This window comes from Zea mays, chromosome 5, assembly GCF_902167145.1.
Source record: "Zea mays cultivar B73 chromosome 5, Zm-B73-REFERENCE-NAM-5.0, whole genome shotgun sequence".
NCBI classification, from domain to species: domain Eukaryota; kingdom Viridiplantae; phylum Streptophyta; class Magnoliopsida; order Poales; family Poaceae; genus Zea; species Zea mays.
In genome coordinates, this window is record NC_050100.1 from 151,049,699 (window position 1) to 151,073,311 (window position 23,613).

Consider the following 23,613-nt stretch of genomic DNA (forward strand, 5'->3'; position numbering starts at 1 on the left):
GCAGGATGGTTTTTACCTTAATGTATTCCAAGAGTCTTACAAAAGGTGAGATGTTGTCCTACAGAACATCTTTTGAGAAATACACCTATATGAGTCAGACTGCTGGTCACAGTCTATGAGACTTGGGTAATCCCTAAATACTCATGAAAGGCACTAAAGTGTGACTTGTATGCTTCTAAACAGCGGGAAAACCCTTTTGCAGCCTAGTATCAGCAAAGGATTTGAGTGAATCTTATTTCGCACAAAACTGTCAATTCAAGGCATAGTCCATTGTTCAGTTGTGAATGAGTGAAACTCTTATTCTAGATGGATGTTCAACTTAACAGTCTCCATCGAAACACTGGTATATCAAAGGATTGTGATTCTGATACTTCATCATTACAAACCCTAAAGTTTGGTGGGGATTGTTGGATCTTTTATGGGCTTGGCCCATTTATTGAGTAAACTCTAAGGTGAGTAATGGTGGAGAATACCAATAGTGCCACATTGGAAGTCCAAGGGTCTTTTGGCTTGACTTATATGGTGAGATTTATTCCACTTAACTTGAGAAGTCAAGAAATGGACAAGGGCGTGCCACACGCGCGCGCGCGCCGCCGCCGCCTCCGGCCGGGCGTGGCGTGCCGTGGTGAGGCAGGCAGGCAGGCAGGCAGGCGAGCGGGCGTGGTGTGGTTGTGTTAATTTTTAGCACTCACTAATCGCGTTAACCTTTCAATTGCCTATCTCTTCGTCAGCCGAGTGACTCTGTCTCTTCGTCAGCCAGCCGAGTGACCCTTCTCCTTCAGCTGACCGACTCATGGCGTGACTCGGCGAGTGATGGCCGACTTATGGCATGACTCGGCGAGAGCTGACCGACCCTTGGCGTGACTCGGCGACCTTTCTCCTTCAGCTTCCCTCTGCGAGAGGTTAAATAGAGGAGCACCCCTGTCACTCGGTACACGCGAGAAAACACTTTCAGAATCACAGTCCAGCCGCCGAGTGAGGGTATTTCCATCTCGTGACTCTGCACGCACAGAGAAGCGAGAGGGCAGGTGCCTCCGAAGCCGGTGCCGTTCGAGACCTTGCACGGGGGATCGGCAATTAGGTTTTTGGGGAGCGTCTACGCGACTGCCCAAAACATCTCCAATATGATAAAAGAAGCTGGCCAAGGATCTGGATCATCAGAGCGCATGGGAGGGTATGATCAGTTTATTTACTTACTGTTTTGCGTTCTAGAAATTATATATGTTTCATATATCCATCTATGTTGTTTCATATGTAGGAATGATTTTATCTTATCTGTTCTGTTTTATTATAATATGATAGATCTGTCTGTTTTAATTTTACAGTCATGCTGCTTATGTTTCTATCTGTTTATTTTCAATTGTTCAGTCAGTTTACATGTTTATCGTATTTATATGATTTATATAATTCATATGCTTTATGTTCTCATGATTCATATTGTTATGGATATATTTGATGTCATAATTAATTATCTTTTATATGTCATCATCATAATATTAATTTATGGAATTAAAATGATACGAAAAGTGCCTATAAATGTAACAATCCAAAAACCTAATGTTAGGCATTTTTCTGTCAGAGGTTTTGCTGCTGTGTTAAAGCCTGATCCTTTTGATGGTAAAAACTTCTTGATATGGAAAGCTAAGATGGAATTGTGGCTAACTACAATGTCTTGTTTTCATGCCGCTGAGGGCAAGCCTGCCAACTTACCTCCTGAGGATGAGGCTAAGTTTAAGGCTGAAGACAACCTCTTTCGAGGAGCAGTAATTAGCGCACTGGATACAAAATTCCAGAAAAGCTATATCATCCTTCCCACAGGGAAAGAGCTGTGGGATGCACTTGTCGGAAAGTTTGGAGTAACTGACGCTGGTAGCGAGCTGTACCTCATGGAGCAGCTGTATGACTACAAGATGGTTGAGAACCGATCTGTAGTGGAACAGGCTCATGAGTTTCAGGCACTAGATAAGGAACTCGAACTTTTTCCTTGTCCTTTGCCTGACAAGTTTGTGGCTGGCTGTATAATCGCCAAGTTGCCACCATCTTGGAAGGACTTTGCTACCTCTCTCAAACATAAGAGACAAGAGTTCAATGTGGAAGAGCTCATAGGTACTCTTGATGTTGAGGAAAGGGCTAGAACAAAGGACAGTGGAAAAGGTGTTGAGACCTCTACTGCTAATGTGGTGCAGAAGAGAAACTTCCGCAAGTTTAACAAGAATAAAAACCAGAACAAACAAGAGAATGCAAATAAACCTGTTCATACAGCACAGTTTAAAAAGAAGAACAACAATAACAAGGGAAAGGGAGGATGCTTTGTCTGTGGCAGTGATCAACATTGGGCAAGAGAGTGCCCTGATCGCAAGTTCACTTAAGACAAGAAATCAGCTAATGTTGTAACCACTGAAACTGAAGGTGGAACATCTGGGTATGGTAATTCTTTACCATTTGTTCTTTCAGTCTGTAATTCACCTGAGTGGTGGATGGACAGTGGTGCAAACATTCATGTGTGTGCTGATGCCTCTATGTTCAATTCCTATCAGGTCGGGAGGTCTGGCGCCTTGTTAATGGGAAATGGGTCGCGTGCTCATGTTCTTGGTGTTGGTACGGTCATTCTGAAGTTTACTTCGGGAAAGACGGTGCCATTGAAGAGCGTGCAGCATGTGCCCTCTATCAAGAAGAATCTCGTTAGCGCTTCTATGCTATGTCGAGATGGATACAAAGTTGTTCTTGAGTCTAATAAATGTGTTGTGTCGAAACATGGTTCTTTTGTTGGTAAAGGATATGACTGCGGAGGCTTGTTCCGCTTATCACTGCATGATGTGTGTAATAAACTGGTGAATTCTGTTAATTTTTCTGATGAGTCAGATTTATGGCATTCACGTTTTTGTCATGCAAGCTTTGGCTGTCTTACGCGGTTAGCAAATATAAATTTAATTCCTAAATTTAACTTGGTCAAAAGGTCTAAGTGTCATGTGTGTGTTGAATCAAAACAACCCCGCAAGCCTCACAAGGCTGCTGAGGCGAGGAGTTTGGCACCTCTAGAACTTGTTCATTCTGATCTGTGCGAGATGAATGGAATTTTGACCAAAGGTGGTAAAAGATACTTTCTCACTTTTATAGATGACTCCACTAGATTTTGCTATGTGTATCTCTTAAAAACAAAAGATGAAGCGTTCAATTATTTTAAGGCCTATAAAGCTGAAGTTGAGAACCAACTTGAGAGGAAAATAAAACGGTTAAGGTCTGATCGAGGTGGAGAATATTTCTCTAATGTGTTCGATGAGTTCTGCGTGGAACATCGTATTATTCATGAGAGGACACTGCCATTCTCACCACAATCCAATGGGATTGCTGAAAGGAAAAACTGCACTCTAACAGATTTGGTGAATGCCATGTTGAGTACAGCGGGATTATCCAAGGCATGGTGGGGTGAGGCGACTTTGACGACATGTCATGTCCTGAATAGAGTTCCAACAAAGAACAAAGAGATCACACCATTTGAGGAATGGGAAAAGAGAAGATTAAATCTCTCATATTTGCGCACTTGGGGTTGCTTGGCTAAAGTGAATGTGCTAATCAACAAAAAGCGTAAACTTGGGCCTAAAACTGTTGATTGTGTATTCCTTGGGTACTCTTTTCACAGCACTGGGTATAGGTTCTTAATTATAAAATCTGATGTGTCTGATATGTATGTTGATACTATCATGGAATCAAGAGACGCAACATTTTTTGAGAATGAGTTTCCCATGAAGAATACACCTAGTGATACAAGTCATGAGACTATAATTCCCCATGAGCACGAACTGTCGATTCCTATAGATCATGCTGAGGATTCTCACGTGCACATCCCTGAGGAGGATGACACTATAGTCACTCGAAAGAGCAAGAGACAGAGGGTTGCAAAATCCTTTGGTAATGACTTTATAGTGTACCTTGTGGAAGACACACCAACTACCATTAGTGAGGCATATTCCTCTCCTGATGCTGACTTATGGAAGGAAGCAGTAAGGAGTGAGATGGAATCTATTATGTCTAATGGAACTTGGGAGGTCATTGACCGTCCTTATGGTTGTCAACCTATAGGTTGCAAATGTATCTTCAAGAAAAAGCTTAGGCCTGATGGTACAATTGAGAGGTACAAGGCAAGGCTTGTGGCCAAAGGATATACCCAAAAGGAGGGTGAAGATTTCTTTGACACCTACTCACCAGTGGCTCGATTGACTACAATTCGTACATTAATAGCCGTGGCAGCCTCTTATGGTCTTATCATTCATCAGATGGATGTTAAGACAGCTTTCCTAAATGGAGAGTTGGATGAGGAGATCTATATGGATCAGCCAGAAGGGTTCATCGCGGATGGTCAAGAGAACAAGGTGTGCAGGTTGATAAAATCATTGTATGGCCTAAAACAAGCACCTAAGCAATGGCATGAAAAGTTTGATAATACTCTTACAGCTGCTGGTTTTGTTGTAAATGAATCTGACACGTGTGTGTATTATCGGTATGGTGGGGGGTGAGTCTGTTATGCTGTGCCTTTATGTTGATGACATCTTGATCTTTGGATCAAATCTCAATGTGATTGAGGAAGTTAAAAATCTTCTATCGAGCAATTTCGAAATGAAAGACTTGGGAGAAGCTGATGTCATTCTAAACATCAAGCTTGTTAGAGAAGCTGATGGTGGGGTAACTTTGTTACAATCCCATTATGTGGAAAAGGTATTGAGTCGCTTTGGTTTTAGTGACTGTGATCCTGCTCCAACACCTTATGATCCCAGTGTGCTATTAAGAAAGAATCGAAGAATAGCAAGGGATCAATTGACATACTCCCAGATCATTGGCTCGCTCATGTACCTTGCAAGTGCAACAAGGCCAGACATCTCTTATGCTGTGAGTAAGCTAAGTCGGTTTGTGTCGAAACCAGGAGATGATCACTAGCGTGCTCTTGAGAGAGTGTTGCGGTATTTGAAAGGTACTATGACACACGGTATTCATTATACCGGAAACCCAAAAGTGCTGGAAGGCTATTGTGATGCCAACTGGATTTCTGATGTTGATGAGCTTTATGCCACAAGCGGATATGTGTTTCTGTTTGGAGGTGGCGCTGTTTCCTGGAAGTCTTGCAAGCAGACTATCTTAACGAAGTCTACAATGGAAGCAGAACTCGCAGCATTAGACACTGCTGGGGCTGAGGCCGAGTGGCTTCGTGATTTCCTATTGGACTTACCGGTAGTTGAAAACCCGATACCGGCTATTTCCATCAACTGTGACAATCAAACTGTGATTACAAAGGTTAACAGTTCTAAGAATAACATGAAGTCTACAAGGCATGTTAAGAGGAGATTGAAATCTGTCAGAAAGTTGAAAAACTCCGAAGTTATAACTGTGTATTATGTCCACACATCGAATAATCTGGCAGATCAATTCACTAAGGGTCTGTCACGCAATGTGATAGAAAGTGCATCGAGAGAAATGGGTATGAGACCCATGTGAGATCTACTCTAGTGGTAACCTGCTCTATGTGATCGGAGATCCCATGAAGTAGAGTGGAGAAACAAGCTAGGAGTAGATTGTGAGGAAAGATCCCTTCCTTAACTCAATTCTGATGCACATCTTTCCTATTTGTAAGGCAGGATGGTTTTTACCTTAATGTATTCCAAGAGTCTTACAAAAGGTGAGATGTTGTCCTACAGAACATCTTTTGAGGAATACACCTATATGAGTCAGACTGCTGGTCACAGTCTATGGGACTTGGGTAATCCCTAAATACTCATGAAAGACACTGAAGTGTGACTTATATGCTTCTAAACAGCGGGAATACCCTTTTGCAGCCTAGTATCAGCAAAGGATTTGAGTGAATCTTATTTCGCACAAAACTGTCAATTCGAGGCATAGTCCATTGTTCAGTTGTGAATGAGTGAAACTCTTATTCTAGATGGATGTTCAACTTAATAGTCTCCATCGAAACACTGGTATATCAAAGGATTGTGATTCTGATACTTCATCATTACAAACCCTAGAGTTTGGTGGGGATTGTTGGATCTTTTATGGGCTTGGCCCATTTATTGAATAAACTCTAAGGTGAGTAATGGTGGAGAATACCAATAGTACCACATTAGAAGTCCAAGGGTTTTTTGGCTTGACTTATATGGTGAGATTTATTCCACTTAACTTGAGAAGTCAAGAAATGGATAAGGGCGTGCCACGCGCGCGCGCGCCGCCGCCGCCGCCGGCCGGGCGTGGCGTGGCGAGGCGAGGCGAGGCGGGCAGGCAGGCAGGCAGGCAAGCAGGCGAGCGGGCGTGGTGTGATTGTGTTAATTTTTAGCACTCACTAACCGTGTTAACCTTTCAGTTGCCTGTCTCTTCGTCAGCCGAGTGACTCTGTCTCTTCGTCAGCCAGCCGAGTGACCCTTCTCCTTCAGCTGACCGACTCATGGCGTGACTCGGCGAGTGCTGGCCGACTTATGGCATGACTCGGCGAGAGCTGACCGACCCTTGGCGTGACTCGGCGACCTTTCTCCTTCAGCTTCCCTCTGCGAGAGGTTAAATAGAGGAGCACCCCTGTCACTCGGTACACGCGAGAAAACACTTTCAGAATCACAGTCCAGCCGCCGAGTGAGGGTATTTCCATCTCGTGACTCAGCGCGCACAGAGAAGTGAGAGGGCAGGTGCCTCCGAAGCCGGTGCCGTTCGAGACCTTGCACGGGGGATCGGCAATTAGGTTTTTGGGGAGCGTCTACGCGACTGCCCAAAACATCTCCAACATGATAAAAGAAGCTGGCCAAGGATCTGGATCATCAGAGCGCATGGGAGGGTATGATCAGTTTATTTACTTACTGTTTTGCGTTCTAGAAATTATATATGTTTCATATATCCATCTATGTTGTTTCATATGTAGGATGATTTTATCTTATCTGTTCTGTTTTATTATAATATAATAGATCTGTCTGTTTTAATTTTACAGTCATGCTGTTTATGTTTCTATCTGTTTATTTTTAATTGTTCAGTCAGTTTACATGTTTATCGTATTTATATGATTTATATAATTCATATGCTTTATGTTCTCATGATCCATATTGTTATAGATATATTTGATGTCATGATTAATTATCTTTTATATGTCTTCATCATAATATTAATTTATAGAATTAAAATGATACGAAAAGTGCCTATAAATGTAACAGATCAACCATATATCACCTGCTACCCCTACCGTACCCAGTAGTCCGATCCGGCGGTTACATAACGGGATTACCGGCCGGCCGGGAGGTAGCTGACTAGCTGTGGAGAAGTTGATTATTATTATTGCGGTATAGTGTCTGTCTACTACTCATATATATATCTTTTTCGTCAAAGTTTCTAGATAGATAGATATATTATTATATATACATATAAAATTAACATATATAGACAGAAAGATAGATCAAACTTGCTTCATGCGCGCGTGCATATGTTAGCCGCTAGCTACTTCAACTCGTCCATCAGCATGCACTGCTACTCGCACGTGCACCAACGATCGTCGACGACGTACGAGATCCGGCCGCCAGTGGACTCCTACACACACGAGAGAGAGATGAGAGCACTAGACTCAGCTGGAGTAAGATATGTTACAAAACAATGTAATATATGATCAAGACCCATCCAACCGTTGATTCTACGGTTATTTGATCCAAGGGTCTGATGCCCTTTGTACACATGTATATATATGAAGATCCCTGCAATAAACAGACAACACCAGTCATTTGTCTCATTTGCTCTTGTCTCTCCACTGATTACCACTGAGCACTGCAAGAGATTGCAACACGTTATCAGCACTGTCTCAAGGGAGAAATCAGAGAAGGGGAAGAGGAAGAACACGCTGTTCTTGACAAGAACAGCAAGATCGATCTGCACATCAACAGCAAGGTATGGAGCATACCGTTTCCATACGCATACGCCGTATGCGCGAAGTTCTTCATATTGTTGATGATGCAATGTTGGAAGCGTTCACCGTTGGGCAAGCCACTGCACTCCCACCGGTGCACGAGATCCCTGAACGCCGTGTGCAAGTGCAAAATGTGCACTTCTGCGTTCTCCATGGATGGACAGCGGTGGTTCCGCTGCCGGTGGTGGAGTGTGGACTCCCCACTGCATCCCCGTCGCCACCGGCGCCGGTGTTTGACGCGGGATCGTCTGCATCGGCCCCTATGGATGTCGATTTGGCAGCACCACCACCGCCTCCGCCCACTGCAGCAGCAGTTGCTCGTCATTCGCCATCTCCACCAGTGCCTATGGTCGTCGGGACCATTGCTGCCCGTCGTGGACAGCCCCCTCGTGCCGTCGATGCTCCGCGTGGACGCATCATCTTCACAGGCCATCGCCCAAATGGGGTGGCCCCGTCTTCCTCCTCCAATGGGAGGGCCTAATGGCCCTCGATCCGGCCGCTGTGTCGGCCGTTTGGGGGAGGGGGGTGGAGGAATGGCGCTGCAAGCCCAGTGCTCTGGCGTGGCACTGCTCTCCGGCATGGAGCAAAGGACATGCAGTGAACCTGCAATGTCGGCCCCGACCCGGCCATGGCTCGTCTGCCAGGCTCGGCCGCGGCCCCCTCCCTGGCGGCGCTCGACGCAATGCGACGGCGAGGAGCAGTGGCTCCGGTCAGCGGCTCGGCGCAGCCTCCTGGAGTCGCGGGCGCAGGACAAGCCCGGCGCGCGCGCGACTCGCGCTCGGCGCGGGCGCGGTATGGCCACCTCCCGAGGGCGCTCGGCAACGGCCGGCGCTTGGTGCGGCCGCATGCCCTGGCGCAGGCGGCTCCGCCCCGGCGAGGGCGCTCGGCGCGGCCTGGCGCGCACCAGGCGCGCGGCCAGCTACGGACGCGGCTCCCCGGCGCAGGCGTCCTTGCGCGGGCTCCTGGCGAAAAGAGGCGGGCGTGGCATGGCCCTGGCGCGCGGCTCCCCTGCGCAAGGAGCTGCTCGGCGCGGGCTCGTGGCAGCGCGCGGCGCGGCCCACCGGCGGTGCTCGGCGCGGTCTCCGCCTCGCGCTTGGCGCGGGCACCTTGGCGCTCGGACGGGCCCCACGCAAGGCGCGCGCGCATAGGCGTGCACAGTCGGCCCTGGCGGCGGCTGGGAGCCTTGGCGCTCGTCCCTGGCCGGCGGCTGGAAAACGCCCTGGTGGCGGCGACGGCTACAGGGGCGGTTAGGGTTGGAAACCCTAGCCGCCCCAATATAAAATAGGCTTTTGGGCCTCTGTTAGGCCGCCTGGGCAGGCCAGCTGGGCTGGGCCGGCGTGCAGGCCTCTGGCCGCTGCCTGGCTCGCCTGGCAGGCCGCCTGGGCTACTTTCAGAGGCCTAATATAGCCTGTTTTACCATTTTAAATTCTGAATTTCTGTATAAGACTCTGTTTTATATGCATTTTCAGTTCACAATTATCTTAGGCGTCTAAATTCGCAATTTAGACTGCATATATTGTAAAGACATATCTGTTTTATTGTAAATATAGCAGATTTTAGTTCGTGAATTATTGTTTGTCTTACATTAATAATTCACATATCTCTACTTGCTATGATTTACGCATTCATTTATGTTTGCATATAAATATAGCATTTATTAAGTTCAGACTTAATAAAACTCATGCAAAATGAAATTACATTATTTTGGATTAAGAGCATAGGGAGATAGAGTCCTAAGCATTGGCTGCACTAAATTCTTTATAGAATTTAGTAGCCCAGAGACCGTGCTTGTGGCAGCATTTGGAATGCCTATCTCTATGAGGTCTACATCCCTCGGGATGATTACCTATACGTGCTATCCAAAATAACAGGATATGGAGTTATTGAATTTTACTTTGATAATTAGTAGAGCATGGGTAGTGGAGACCTAAGCATTGGCTGCGGTTTGTTCATTTATGAACTTATCTGCCTAGAGACCGTGCTTTTAGGCAGCAAGTTTCTTGCCCACTACTAGATCTACCTCATTAATTTGAGGATTATCTATACTATGCTTACTAAAATTCAAAGTATTTATTCAATTGGAAGGTTTGGAACCTTCAGGCAACTCATATCACATGTAAGAGTTAGTGAATTTTACTTTGATAATTAGTAGAGCATGGGTAGTGGAGACCTAAGCATTGGCTGCGGTTTGTTCATCCGTGAACTTATCAGCCCAGAGACCGTGCTTTTAGGCAGCAAGTTTCTTGCCCACTACTAGATCTACCTCATTAATTTGAGGATTATCTATACTATGCTTACTAAAATTCAAAGTATTTATTCCATGGGAAGGTTTGGAACCTTCAAGAAACTCGTTACATATGTAATTTTAAAGAACTTTTGCATAATGAACTTACAACATCACCATTGTGACTATTAATTTATGCGTAAATTAATGGATGTCCATGGTAATGACTGTAGGAACATGTCAACCAAAGAGTTCGAGGAACTCGCCCTTGATGGGCATAACTACCCAACTTGGGCTTCAGATATTGAAATAACTTTTGCTTCTCGTGGGATAATTGATGCCATTGCAGCACCCATCACTGGTACTGATCCAGTGAATGAGGTTAAAAAGAACACAGCACTTTTCCTTTTGAGGCTTTACATCCATAAGGACCTTAAACAAGAGTACCTTATGGAGAGATGCCCTCATAACTTGTGGAAATCTCTCAAAGAGCGCTATGAACAGCAAAAGGAGCTCATATGGCCGTCAGCCAACCATGAGTGGAACCACCTTCGTCTGCAAGATTTTAAATCTGTTGCAGAATATAACCATGCTCTTCATAGCATTTGTTCTAAATTGAAATTTTGTGAGAAAGAGCCCACTGAAGCAGACAAGATAGAGAAGACTCTATCTACCATGCTTCCAGAGGACAGGATATTGCATCAGCAGTATCGCTCTAGTAATTTCCAGAGATATTCTCAACTCATGCACACATTGACCCAAGCAGAAAAGCATCATGAGCTTCTTCTAAAGAATGCTCAGCAGCGCCCTCCTGGGTCTGCCCCTCTGCCTGAGGTACATTTCAATGTGCATAAGACTGAGAATAAGAAAGGATTCAAGAAAAACTTCAAGAATCCTCCTGGACCTCACAAATTCAAGAAGAACAAATTCCACAAGAAAGGTAAAGGAAAAGGAAAAGGAAATGGCAAGCCTCTACCATCTAAGGGCAACAGAGCTTGCCTTAAATGTGGTACTGAGGGCCATTTTGCTAGGGACTGCACTTGCCCTAAGCACCTTGTTCTGTTGTATCAACAATCCCTAAAGAAGCCAAAGTCTGATAAGCCTGTTTTTGAGGCTCATTTCAATTCTACTGAAGCACCAATTGAGGTTGGAAGTTCTTCACTGGCTTCTGGTGACCTGAAGAACACTCTTGCTAAAGAGCACCTCAATGGGGTTGACAACAAGCCTCCACTTCTGCAAGAAGATGAATCTGATGATATGATCATTGAGTATATGTCAAAGGATCCATTTGGAGATTTGGCATAAATCTCTCATGCTTGGAGATTTGATCATGATCACTGTGGCTTGTGTGGATGTTCTATACTGTCTTTATAATGTTGTTGTAATAAGTAGAGGTATACAATCTCATGTGTTGAGATGTAACACACTCTACAAGACCAGTGTTGGGTCCTGTGTGTAATGCGAACTCATTGGATGAGTCGTCATACCATTATTGTAATATTGTTTCGACATTGTGATATTTAAATATCATGTTATGTATAGTACTAAGTTGCATCACACAAATTCTTATTCAGAATTTTTATTTATGTATAGATGCATAATGATGACAACTCGACGGAAGAGGAATTATGCCTTGTGGACAGTTGTACCACAAACTCTATACTTAGGGAGATCAAATACTTTCAGACTCTTAAGAAAAGAGATGGGAAAGTTTTGACCATCGCCGGACGCGATGCTGTGATAGTTGGCTCTGGTCGAGCAACTATTACACTCCCCATGGGTACTGAAATTGTGATCGAGGATGCATTATTGTATCCTGATTCTACACGTACCCTCCTAAGTTTTAGAGATATCCGGCAAAATGGATTTCATATTGAAACCCATGATGAAAATCAAGAAGAGTTTCTCTTCTTGACCAAGCCGAATAAATATGGCAAGCGCATATGCGAGAAAATTCCATCACTCACGTCAGGGTTGTACTATACACATATTAAAAGCAATGCACATGTTGCATACAAGGTAATTTTCCAAGATGTTGATGCATTCCAAATTTGGCATGATCGACTTGGTCATCCTGGCGTAGGGATGATGAGGAAAATTACAGGCAATTCAATTGGCCATAATCTGCCCACAACAAGTTTTCCCAAACCTCAGGATTTTGTTTGCACCGCATGTGCAACTGGGAAACTTATTTTGAGACCATCATATCTCAAAATTAAAGCTGAACCGCTTAAATTCCTTGAAAGGATTCAAGGAGATATTTGTGGGCCCATTATGCCAACTTCTGGGCCGTTCAGGTATTTCATGGTACTGATTGACGCATCTACTAGATGGTCACATGTGTGTTTACTATCAACACGCAACCATGCATTTGCCAAGATAATGTCTCAAATTATCAAGTTAAAGGCAAATTTTCCTGAACATCGGATTAGTTCAATCCGAATGGACAATGCTGCTGAATTCAAATCTCAGGCATTCAATGATTATTGTATGGCGCTGGGGATTCAAGTACAGCACTCGGTACCGTATGTCCACACCCAGAATGGTTTGGCTGAGTCACTAATCAAGAGGATTAAACTCATCGCAAGGCCATTATTGATGAATTGCAAATTGCCTTCGTCGTGTTGGGGTCATGCAGTCCTGCACGCTGCTGACCTTATACAATTACGACCAACTGCATACCATTCAACATCCCCAATACAAATGGTACGTGGAAATCCTCCAAGTATTTCCCATTTGCGCAAATTTGGATGTTGTGTATACATTCCAATCTCACCACCTCAGAGAACAGCTATGGGCCCACACAGGAAAGTGGGGATCTATGTGGGATTTCAATCTCCGTCGATCATTAAGTATTTAGAACCCTTAACAGGGGATCTATTTACAGCCCGTTTTGCTGACTCTATCTTTGATGAGGAACATTTCCCGGCATTAGGGGGAGAATTGAAGTACCAAAAAGAATGCCAGGAAATAAATTGGAATACTCAATGTGTTCCAGGTTCTGATCCACGTACTTCAGAAACTGAACTGCAAGTTCAGAAAATTATACATTTGCAAAGACTTGCAAATGAACTGCCAGATGCATTCACTAATTACAAAGGTGTCACTAAATCATTCATTCCTGCTAGGAATGCACCAGAAAGAGTGGAAGTACCGAGTAAGGCCACTCAACTCCTAGAGAGGAGAAGTATGGTGAATAAGCGCTGTTCTGTTGCTAAGAAGCAAAGAGCAATAGTGAATGCAAAAGGACACCAATATGATACAATGTATCATGTGGATTGTGATGATCCACAACCCAGCTCGGATGTGCACATAACCGAGGCTGGGACATCGGAAAATCCTGGACACATCAATTTGGGAAATTCTGATGAGTCTCTAAGGAATGATGAAATTGCCATCAACTATGTTGAGACTGGTGAAACATATGATAGAAAAGCTACCAATGTCGACATATATTTCTCCGAGCAGATTGCTGAGGACCTTCAAAATGATCTAGATCCAAAGACCATGGCAGAGTGCAGTAAGCGCTCGGATTGGATCAAATGGAAGGCAGCAATCGAAGCGGAGTTAGCCTCGCTTTACAAAAGAGAAGTTTTCTCTGCTGTAATACCTACACCACGTGATATCTTCCCTGTGGGATATAAGTGGGTTTTCATTCGGAAACGAAATGAAAATGGTGAGGTAGTGAGATACAAAGCAAGGCTAGTAGCACAAGGGTTTACGCAATGAATCCCACTTTGGATCTTTTGATGAAGACGCACGGGCAATCATCATTTTTCGTGTATCCCTTACGTAAAAGGAATTCACTCAATCGGTTGTACCACATTCTGCCCGATTGTTTTAAGCCATATAATGACTTCTGCAACTTTACACAATACATGTTGCGCTTCGCCTTTGGATTCGGTACATCTATTCCATCAGGAACTTTCATGTATATATCAGAATCCAGTGACCCATAGAGATATGCGGTCACTACGTCCATCAACTGCAAAGATAGACGATTTTGCACTGCCAAAGATATTAAATATCGGAATGTTATTGCACTCATGACTGGTGAATAAGTTTCGTTGAAATCAACGCCGGGTCTTTGCGTAAACCCTTGTGCTACTAGCGTGGAAATCGTCTAAACAGACTTTGGTGACCACGTCCACCAACCATTCTGAAATAATTGCATTATTTGAAGCATCACGTGAATGTGTATGGCTTCGTAGAATGGTGAATCATATACTCACAACTTGTGGTATTGGTTCTCTTGACTCACCAACAATTATCTATGAAGATAATTCAGCTTGTGTTGTTCAGATGGATACAGGTTATATCAAGAGCAATATCAATAAGCATATTTCTCCTAAACTGTTTTATCCCCATGAACTTCAGGAAAAAGGGGATATAAACATCTTGCAAACAAAGTCTTGTGATAATCTTGCAGATCTATTCACAAAGTCTCTACCATACTCTACATTTCAGAAATGTGTTGAGGGGATTGGTATGAGAAGACTTAAGTGCTTGCAAGGTTCAGGGGGAGTAATTCCCCATGATATATAACCCGTATTGAACCATCATATTACACTCTTTTCTTTGTATGAGTTTTGCCTTACTAAGGTTTTCTCATTCAAAGTTTTTAACGAGGTAATATCAACAAAGCTATATGCTTCATCATTGATTTTTCCCACAGGGGTTTTTATACATGATGATTACAAGCATATTTTTCTTTTGGAGACAATGTGAGATTATTCTCATTATCCAAAAGATATTGTGTACTCCTTATTTTTCCCACAGGGTTTTTTTTGAGGAGATAAGATAAATTGCAGATGATCAAACGGTTTTGGGTTGATCAAGGGGGAGTGTTACAAAACAATGTAATATATGATCAAGACCCATCCAACCGTTGATTCTACGGTTATTTGATCCAAGGGTCTGATGCCCTTTGTACACATGTATATATATGAAGATCCCTGCAATAAACAGACAACACCAGTCATTTGTCTCATTTGCTCTTGTCTCTCCACTGATTACCACTGAGCACTGCAAGAGATTGCAACAAGATATACTAGGCGCACCAACCCGACAGATCGGATCGGAGACCGGTTCAGGCACGCGCGCGCCGTGATGCACGGCCAGTTTTTCCTCCATGAAGAGAGGACGACTGGATCACTGACCGGCGAAACAGCATGCACATGCACGTTCCGCCCGGCAGCACCCGTGTGTGTGTGTGAACGCTCTGCTCTGTTCCCCGTCGTCACACTTTTTGCTCTCGTTCGTCTTTAATTTCCTGCCGAAATAAACGACGACTAGCTAGCTTTTTTCTTATTTGGAGCTAGCAAAGGTTAATTAGTGCTGCATGCATGCTAATAACGACAGTTTCCAGAAACTCTTTTACCCGGCCAGAGGATCCAAAACGAGCCACGATCGCGTTGACGGCAAAGTTTACGCGATAACCGGCCGGAGTATACTGCAGAGCGAACACGGTCGACGTGAGGTTCACTCTTTTCAGCGATTAATTACGACCGAGTCGCTCACGGCGGTATGTATGTTTGTATCTATGGGTCAGAACCCACATGCATGCATTGCGTATGTAAGCATGATCTAATCAGGACGTAGTTAATAAGCATGTTTGGAAATATGTATACAATACGTTTGGTTGCCTTCCCTATGGGTTCAATTATATCTGCACATACAAAAGACAACGTTTGTTTGGTTTTTTTTTGTTATATCTTGTAATTAAAAGATTTAATTACCGAACCGATTTCATATCTGTGTTTCTAATATTTTTACGAATGAAACTAGACCACACATGCTATGTATGTTTTAAATATAAATAAAAAATTTAGGCGATTAATATTAGTACTAGGTGAGTGTCCGTGCGTTGCGACGGGAGCAAAAAATTGTATGAAACATATATCATGCCAAAGAAAGATCTTAGTAGGATCATTGGGGTCAACATATTTTAACATATATCAAGTGTTTTACCAATTCAGTTAACATATATCATCTCACCTCACGCATGACACATCCTATCATACACATATTGTAGAGGGTCCACATAGGTGCCATGCTAGCAGCAGACTGGGCTTCAATCTGGTTGTAGCGCTTGCATAGATGCAATCAAGTTGATGAACAGAGGATCAAAAGTACCATAGCCACCTTCCTTGAACAAGATCTTGAGCCTCGTACTTACAAAAACCATAGCCACCTTCCGGATCACTACCCCTTGATCTGGAATCAGCACGATGACAAGGAAGTGGAGGGTGCGGGGAAGCGAATATAAACTACTCATGTTGGCAAAGCTGCAGATTTGACATCCTTATTGCCTGAACCAATCCAAAACAAAATGATATATCAGATTTCAAACAAATCCACAATAAAAGAAGAGCACAAAGTTTACAATTAGATTAGTGCACGTTTTAAGTGAATTCGATCACTGGAAAGAAATTTATGTGAATGCTGCTAGTTCACCGCATAGCAAATATCTCAGAGTTCTGGTAGAGCTTGAGATGCTTATGTAATATCAACAATCAATCCTGCATGTTTTTTCTTTTTTCTTTTCTGTTTGTGCTAAAGAGAAAAGCGACAGAGTTGTGTATGGTAATTAAATCGCTTTACCGCGACATCTGGTCGGGCAAAGTTTTTATTAATATATATCAGCCAATTTCGGAGAACCATTTTTTTACTATTTATCATCAAGCAGCAACCATGTTTACCGTATTAATAATTTTTTGTTACCAGAAGGGATCTTGAGAAAACAGTGGTTCAAGTTGCTTACCTTTTTAGATGTTTCATCAACCTGTGTCTGGCCTCCTTTTTGATACTTTGCATGCACAAGTGGTTTAGCAGTTGCAGCTGTGATTGTACGAGCCTCTTTTGTTGTTAAGATGGTTGCCTGCAATTTGTTAGGCTGTGAATTATTTGTAAAGCATCATCTTTCAGAGCAACATAGTCTGACAAAATAGATTATTGTACAAACATAAACAACATTTTATATAAGCTTATAAATTTCTTAAAAATATAACATGGAGTAACCTGAGAATCAACATAGACTGGGGAAAGCATAGTATTTAAAAATTGCCGATAGCTGCATTAAAGCTTAATGTTTATAGTTAATTTAGTAGTCTTTGGAAACAAACATGCATTGTACACTACATGATTAGATCTGACCCAAACATTAAGCTAATATCACATACAACTAAACCAAAAGCTTGTAAAATTAATGCTGATGCTTTAATAGATCTGACCTAAAAAGTATAAATGAAGATGATGATCAAAATGATAACTCTTCAAATATTCTAATATCACATACTTGCCAATGTACATATACCAAGGAATTAAAAAGAGCAAAAATTTTCTGCGATCAGAACTACTTTACTTTTGCAAGAACCGAAACCACATAAAACTTAAAATATTTTTGTGACCATTATGTTTTCCTTATCGTACCACATAAGAGCATTATCTAGGTTCTTATCTCCATTTGTGGCACTCTCAACTTCAGGGGTTTCAATATCTGCCATTAAATCAAGATTTATTAAGGCACACAAGTTTGAGGTTATTTCTATTCCAGGAAAATGTTCAGAAAAAAGGAGAAAAGAATTAAGTTCACAATAACAGAGATATAGTGTATGTATTTACATTAAAGTAAACCTAGAATTTTTAGAAGCATCAACATAGTGCATGTGGAACTAAAGAAAAGCACTACTATTATAATCTATTATGCCATATCATAGCTGAATTCTGAGGCATTGCAGTTGGACACACAGATGAAAAAATATGTGAGGTGTATGCAACCAGTTACAAAGCAACAATACTTTTTCAAGGATTTATTGAAGTTATACAAAATTAGAAGGTTTGGCACCTCAGGGAGGGCGATTCTGTGAGAAGGGGAAGAACTGCTCCTGGAGCTCCTACCCTACTCATTCTCAAGACCTGAGTGAAACCGGGTAAAAGTTAAAAATGTTAATCTATGATGATTTACCATTAGGCAGGAGGAAGCAAATTCTAAATTGTCATCTTATGTCCAAGTGAATAGAAATAAAGAGGGTGTCTCTATCCAAATGAACAGAAATAAATGACATATCAAGAAAAACCTAGAGACCTGGAGCACATTTACACAAAAAGTTGGTACTAACCTATAGAATATACTGAACACTACATGATAAACAAAAATAACGATCTCTTTGATTAAAGGCATCTAGTTCCATGCAATGAAATAAAATTGGAATCAATCTTGTGTGATATCTAGCAACAACCAAAGATAGTGTTTAAGTGGCACAGACTGCATCAGCACACTGTTAGAAACAAGTTCCTCCTATGCATACAATTACATCAAGGAGGGACCTCATAGTATATTACTGTTTGTGGTCCATATGGAAAAATGAGATGAACGAAAAGGAAACAGAATCATCAGACAGCAAGCTTACATAGCTAGGATTGTAGCAGGGAAGCAATACCAAGCAAAACACAAACCCAAAAGAGAAGATACAATTAGAAACAATATTATTTCACTTAGCTGCTCCTAGAACTTGAGGTCAGATCAGAATGGCACAAATCAGTATCAAAAAATGCAGTATCAAAATACAGAAATGAATGCATTTCAAACATTGAAAACAGTACAGCAGAAGCAGCTAACATCACAGTCAAAAAAATCAAGTATTACCAGTCCAAATACAGGAAGAGAAATCTTACACAGAGGAATGCCAAGGGAAGACGGGAAGGAAGGCGGTGCGGTGGATCTTGTCGCCGGCGAGATGAGGCTAGTGGATAGATGAAGAAGACATGGTGGCATCGACAGCGACCTCACCTGGGTCAAGTGTCGTGGCGCCGACGCAGGTGCACCTCTAATTGACGAAGACATTATTATCACCTCTAATTATAAAAGACTCTTTGTTATGATCACTGACAAGAGGATCTGAAACAACAGTCTTTTTAGAAATTGATGAGCAGTTTTTATGAGCAGTCTTTTTAGAAAAGAAATATATACGTGTATACTGGGACATTTAGAAATTGATGACAATGAGTAAAATTGCAGATCATAGATCTTAAATTCAGAGAATAGACATTGAACTCATGGCTGCAGACTTGAGCTACTTCAGAACAAGGCAGTAAGAAGAGTTCAACCATTTGAAGTCATCAACATTTTCCACATGCATTTTCCAAGGTGAAACACATGTTTTTCAGGCTCCTGAAAATTTATAGAAAGAAAATCAAAAGTGCTATATAATGGGTCATTCAATGGTAGACATAATGAAGAGATTACACTTCCAGTTTCAAGATGGGGATTACACTAACCTTCGCATTCATGATGGTTGAGTTGACCGCAACTGATGCTGCCAAAACATTGTTTGAGAGAAGAGCATAATGGTAAAGATCAGGATTTTCCAAGTTCTCGCTACTGGGGAACTTTCTTTTCTCTGGAGAGAGAAGGTAATAATCAATTCTTAAGTGCATAGAAAGACAATGGATGCCATTTGGGATTGTCTTAGCTGCAAGCTGGCTAAGGAAGGTGCTTTGCTTCTTCAAGCTCCAGACCTGCTCATCTGCTGACTGAAGCATTGCTCTCAAACGCTGGGTAATTTCCTTGCAATCATACAACAGATCCCTTGCTTTTGATAAAACTTGGCCCATTGCTTTGATTCTATCTGAAGCACTGCAAATTAAAGATGAGATGAATCAATACAGAAAGAGAAATCAGTAACACTGAAAATTTGGGCCTAGATAGTTCGAGTAGGCACCACCTCTTCGGAAGTTCGGCATCAGCAGTAGCTTCCCCAAGGGAGCGCTGGCTTTCATTGAGTCTTGCTAGCAGCTCCTGATAGAGATCAAGTTTGTCCCTATATTTGGCAAGAACAGAATAAATTCTGGCCATGATCATTTGATCTCGCATCAGACGAACCCTTGAATCTGCCTTCTCATTTTCATTTTCACGTCTCCAGATGCTATATTTTCCCAGCACTGCAGAATCAACATCTTTTGAGCGTTCAATACCTGTGTTCTCAAGTTTAACTAATGCTTCATCATCCTGCTGCACTACTTCCATTTTGTTCCTTACACCAATTATCCCCCCTTAGTTTCTACAAGTAGGAAACATGAGAATGATCAGGATAAGGTGAAACAAGATTACATTTTACAATGCCTGTAAAGCTATGAAAAAATAACACAAACAAAATGTAAAGCCATGCACTATTTTCTATGGATCTGTCTCCATCAGTTTGGTCCAAGGCATGAAGAATCTCTCTTTTTATCTCGTAAGACTGCATTATGAGAAAAAGAATGACTAATGAGGGAATAAGTTAAACAAAACACATATATTAACTTTGGATAATCCTGCAGAGAGCTCTGCATCATCTCCGAATAGAAGCGCTCGAGTTCACTCGCCATAAACTGTGCATCCTTTTTCTTTTCCCTGTTTCTTTGAATCTGGATTTGTTTAAGTATTCCTATCTCCCTTCCCACTAAACCTTACATTCTTTAGTAAACTATGTACACTATATATTGTTGATTGAATTTTGGAGATAGATTGTGTGGATGTGTTTGGCATGATTAATTTTTTGTGCCAGTGCATTTTGTAGCTTTAGTAAACAACAGTTGCACAATCAGCTGGAGTTTCGTTACTGATCTGAATAAGTTCCAAATAATGGATCAAGCCTTTTGTTCATGACCTTTTTTAACTCAGGTGGGTTTTAATATTTTCTATCATAAGTAGGTGCCATATAAATACTAACAGCCAAAGAAATACATGGAGAAAATATCATTCGAGAAAATATCATGACCTTTTTAACTCAGGTGAAGCACGCTGAACTGGTGCAAACCGAAGATTATCTTTTGCAGCCACTCTTATAGAGTAAGTTGATCCAGGCACAAGTCCTCTAAGACAAAATATTCCAAAAGAATTTGTGGTAGCTTCCTCATAAAAACCTGTGGATTCATATCTTGCTTCAAAAAAACACCCACCTTTGGTTGGCAAGTTAATAGTGTTATAGAACCCATGACACTACATTAAAATATGATCAAAGCTAAACCCTAAAAATTGCAGCAAATCAAATAAATAGTTGGCACAATAGAATCTCCGGATAAACAAATCTAGCAGGTACCTCTGTTGGTTTGGAGGAGAATGAGGTTCTCATGTGAAGTAAAAAGCATGATACTGAAATAGCCATTTGAACAAAGGACGCCGTTGGGACCTCTTCCTCCTCTAGGTTTTGGTAGATCTCCTCAGCCTTGGCAGCACACTTCTGTCCTAAGACGCGTGTGGGCGCGGCAGATCTCCGCGACCGACCGCCTTGGGCGCAGGCCCTGCTTCATCTACCAGCGCCTCCTGCGGCGCCGGTTCTTGGAGCTGGCCGCACGGTGTCGCAGGCATTTGAGGCAAGGAACCGGCACCGGGGAGGGAACATGTGGAGTCATTGAGCGGATCCCTACTTGAGAGGCCATGAGGCACCATGGGGAGAGCCGATCTCGAGCTTGGGGGATGGCAGCGTCGATCTCGGAAGGGGGCGAGGTGGTGACGCCGAGGACAGGTGCACGCTCGCCCTTGCCGGCACACCAGCCACGACGACCTTGCCGGAGAACGCCAGCTCTCGTGGCGCAGGGACGGGGACTGGGACATCCTTGGGCCCTTCTCGGCGCTGTCCAGGTCCACGAGCCGGCCACCAGGCTTGGCGCGGCCCGCACGCCGAGGATGCCAGCAGTTTTGCATGGGGGTGCGGGCGCGACGGACGGGATGAGAGGATGCGGGCGCGGTGAGACGGGGAAGACGCGGTGGGGGTAGGGGCTATGGGACGGGGAACATGGGGCGAGGATGGCGAGGCCGTCGCTAGCTTCTTTTGATGGAGATCGGGGCGAGGATGGCGAGGGCGCCGATGGAAGGGGATGGCAGGGAGCGGGGCGAGAATGGCGAAGGGTGGAGCGATGGGGGAGGGGCGGCGGCGGCGATGCTGGCGAGATTATCGGGGGGGGGGGGGGTAGGCAGGAGGGCGGGCAGCGGGGGCGGGCGCGACATCCGGGCGGGGGCGTGGTGAAGCTGTGGATGCCCTCGTTAGGTCCTTATAGAGTAGTAGAGATATAATTAGTGTTTATTAACATGTAGTTAGTGTCTATTAAATAATTTTAACATATAATTACTGTCTATTAATACAATTTTCATTTATTTAATAACGTTTTTAACTCATACAACAAATATTCATACAGGCAACCAAACAACATCTCTCATAAACCAGACCGATCGCATGCAGACAACCAAACACAAGAAATTGCATGTGTCCACTCAGACCAGTTAGAGCCAGACTCACTACATAGGAGCCAGGCTCAGGCGCTCAGCCATGCAGGCAACCAAATAGTCCCGACAGTTCCAACATCGGTGCCGACAGTTCTATCAACCGTCAATTAATTAAGATCAGTCCCGAGTTTTTTGCTGGAGCGAGGACGACGGACCTATCCCTCGACCACCCTATTTTGATTACTAACCAGCTGCCCTAGTGCCTTAGACAGAACAGTCGACTGGTGCATAGGCGAAGTCCGACTTTGGAGGCAATGCCTCCGGAGACGAACAGGTGAAGTCCGGCTTTATTGGAGACAATGCCTTTGCATACGACCATGGAATCAAAGGCCTCCGCATCGACAGCTGCAGTGATGGGGCCTTCTGTCGATGAGTAGGGATGGCAATGGGTCGAATATAATAAATACCCGTGGGTAAAAATTTGTACCCGTGCCCGTACCCGTCGGGTATCGGGCGGGTATCGGGTACCCGCGAGTATATATATATCTTAAAACAATACCAAAAAATTTTAGAAAATATAATCATAACCAACAAAAATTCCAGAAAACTTATGCGTGCAGGGAACACTTCAAACAAGTCATCATGAATTATGCGTCAAAAGAGGCATACAGAACATAATATGAGAACACTTCAAGTCTTCATGATACATGCTCACTAGTTTTTTAGTTTTTATGGATATCCACGGGTAACCCGCGGGCGATAAAAAAATATCCGTACCCAACCCGATTTTATCACGGGTTGGGTATGGGCAAGACCCGCAGGTACAAATTCGTATCCGAAACCAAACCCACGGGTAAATTTGCCATCCCTATCAATGACGGGTTGACGTGTTGCAATCGCAACCAATGAAAAGGCGAAGGCCCGTGCGAGAACAAAGACCCGAAGACATCGTCCATGACCCGGCCAGGGTGGGCCGACATCCCGGTCGGCCCGGGCCTGCCGGTCAGTCTATGTCGGTAGGGATCTTTGTGTAATCAAAGAAAACTTACCCCATCATATTCTAGGAATATGATACATAACCGTGGCATATGGATGTATTTAGACTACCTACTCTCAGTTACCCTATAAATACTCTCGTCCTATAGCGTGGTGGGACATGCTTAACAAGGCAATTTGCGCTCTCTGCTTAATGTTTTGTCGTGCCACCTATCATTTCGCTTTCGAATGTTTGGGCCCACAAACTTCCGTCCTAACATTTGCATTCCA

At 43.3% G+C, this 23,613-nt stretch overlaps 2 protein-coding genes across 3 annotated transcripts; both read right to left on the reverse strand.

Moving 5' to 3' along the window:
* Positions 1-7,276: 7,276 nt before the first annotated feature.
* LOC100501214 (uncharacterized) lies at positions 7,277-9,149 on the reverse strand. Of its 2 annotated transcripts, XR_002748256.2 has the most exons (3): positions 7,913-9,149; positions 7,641-7,779; positions 7,277-7,548 (listed from the first exon to the last, which is right to left on the reverse strand). XR_002748256.2 is itself a non-coding variant. In NM_001357654.1 (2 exons), the coding sequence occupies exons 1-2, from the start codon at positions 8,763-8,765 to the stop codon at positions 7,742-7,744; spliced, it is 891 nt and encodes a 296-aa protein (NP_001344583.1). In that variant the 5' UTR covers positions 8,766-9,138; the 3' UTR covers positions 7,357-7,741. The 2 variants fall into 2 exon arrangements, 1 of the variants encoding a protein (NP_001344583.1); NM_001357654.1 differs by having other exon boundaries at positions 7,357-7,779; positions 7,913-9,138.
* A 10,148-nt stretch (positions 9,150-19,297) lies between these two features.
* On the reverse strand, positions 19,298-22,147 carry LOC103628551 (polygalacturonate 4-alpha-galacturonosyltransferase). The gene is made up of 2 exons (XM_008648728.3): positions 19,868-22,147; positions 19,298-19,779 (listed from the first exon to the last, which is right to left on the reverse strand). The coding sequence occupies exons 1-2, from the start codon at positions 20,167-20,169 to the stop codon at positions 19,386-19,388; spliced, it is 696 nt and encodes a 231-aa protein (XP_008646950.3). The 5' UTR covers positions 20,170-22,147; the 3' UTR covers positions 19,298-19,385.
* Positions 22,148-23,613: the final 1,466 nt, after the last annotated feature.

Excerpts from the sequence above, each read along its gene's own strand:
- LOC100501214 (NM_001357654.1), bottom strand. The coding sequence starts at position 8,765 with ATGCGGCCGCACCAAGCGCCGGCCGTTGCCGAGCGCCCTCGGGAGGTG. Across the intron at positions 7,780-7,912 it reads GGCGTATGCGTATGGAAACG|TGCTCAGTGGTAATCAGTGG; the intron begins GTATGCTCCATA and ends AATCTCTTGCAG.
- LOC103628551 (XM_008648728.3), bottom strand. The coding sequence starts at position 20,169 with ATGGAAGTAGTGCAGCAGGATGATGAAGCATTAGTTAAACTTGAGAAC. Across the intron at positions 19,780-19,867 it reads GATGCCGAACTTCCGAAGAG|TGCTTCAGATAGAATCAAAG; the intron begins GTGGTGCCTACT and ends TTTAATTTGCAG.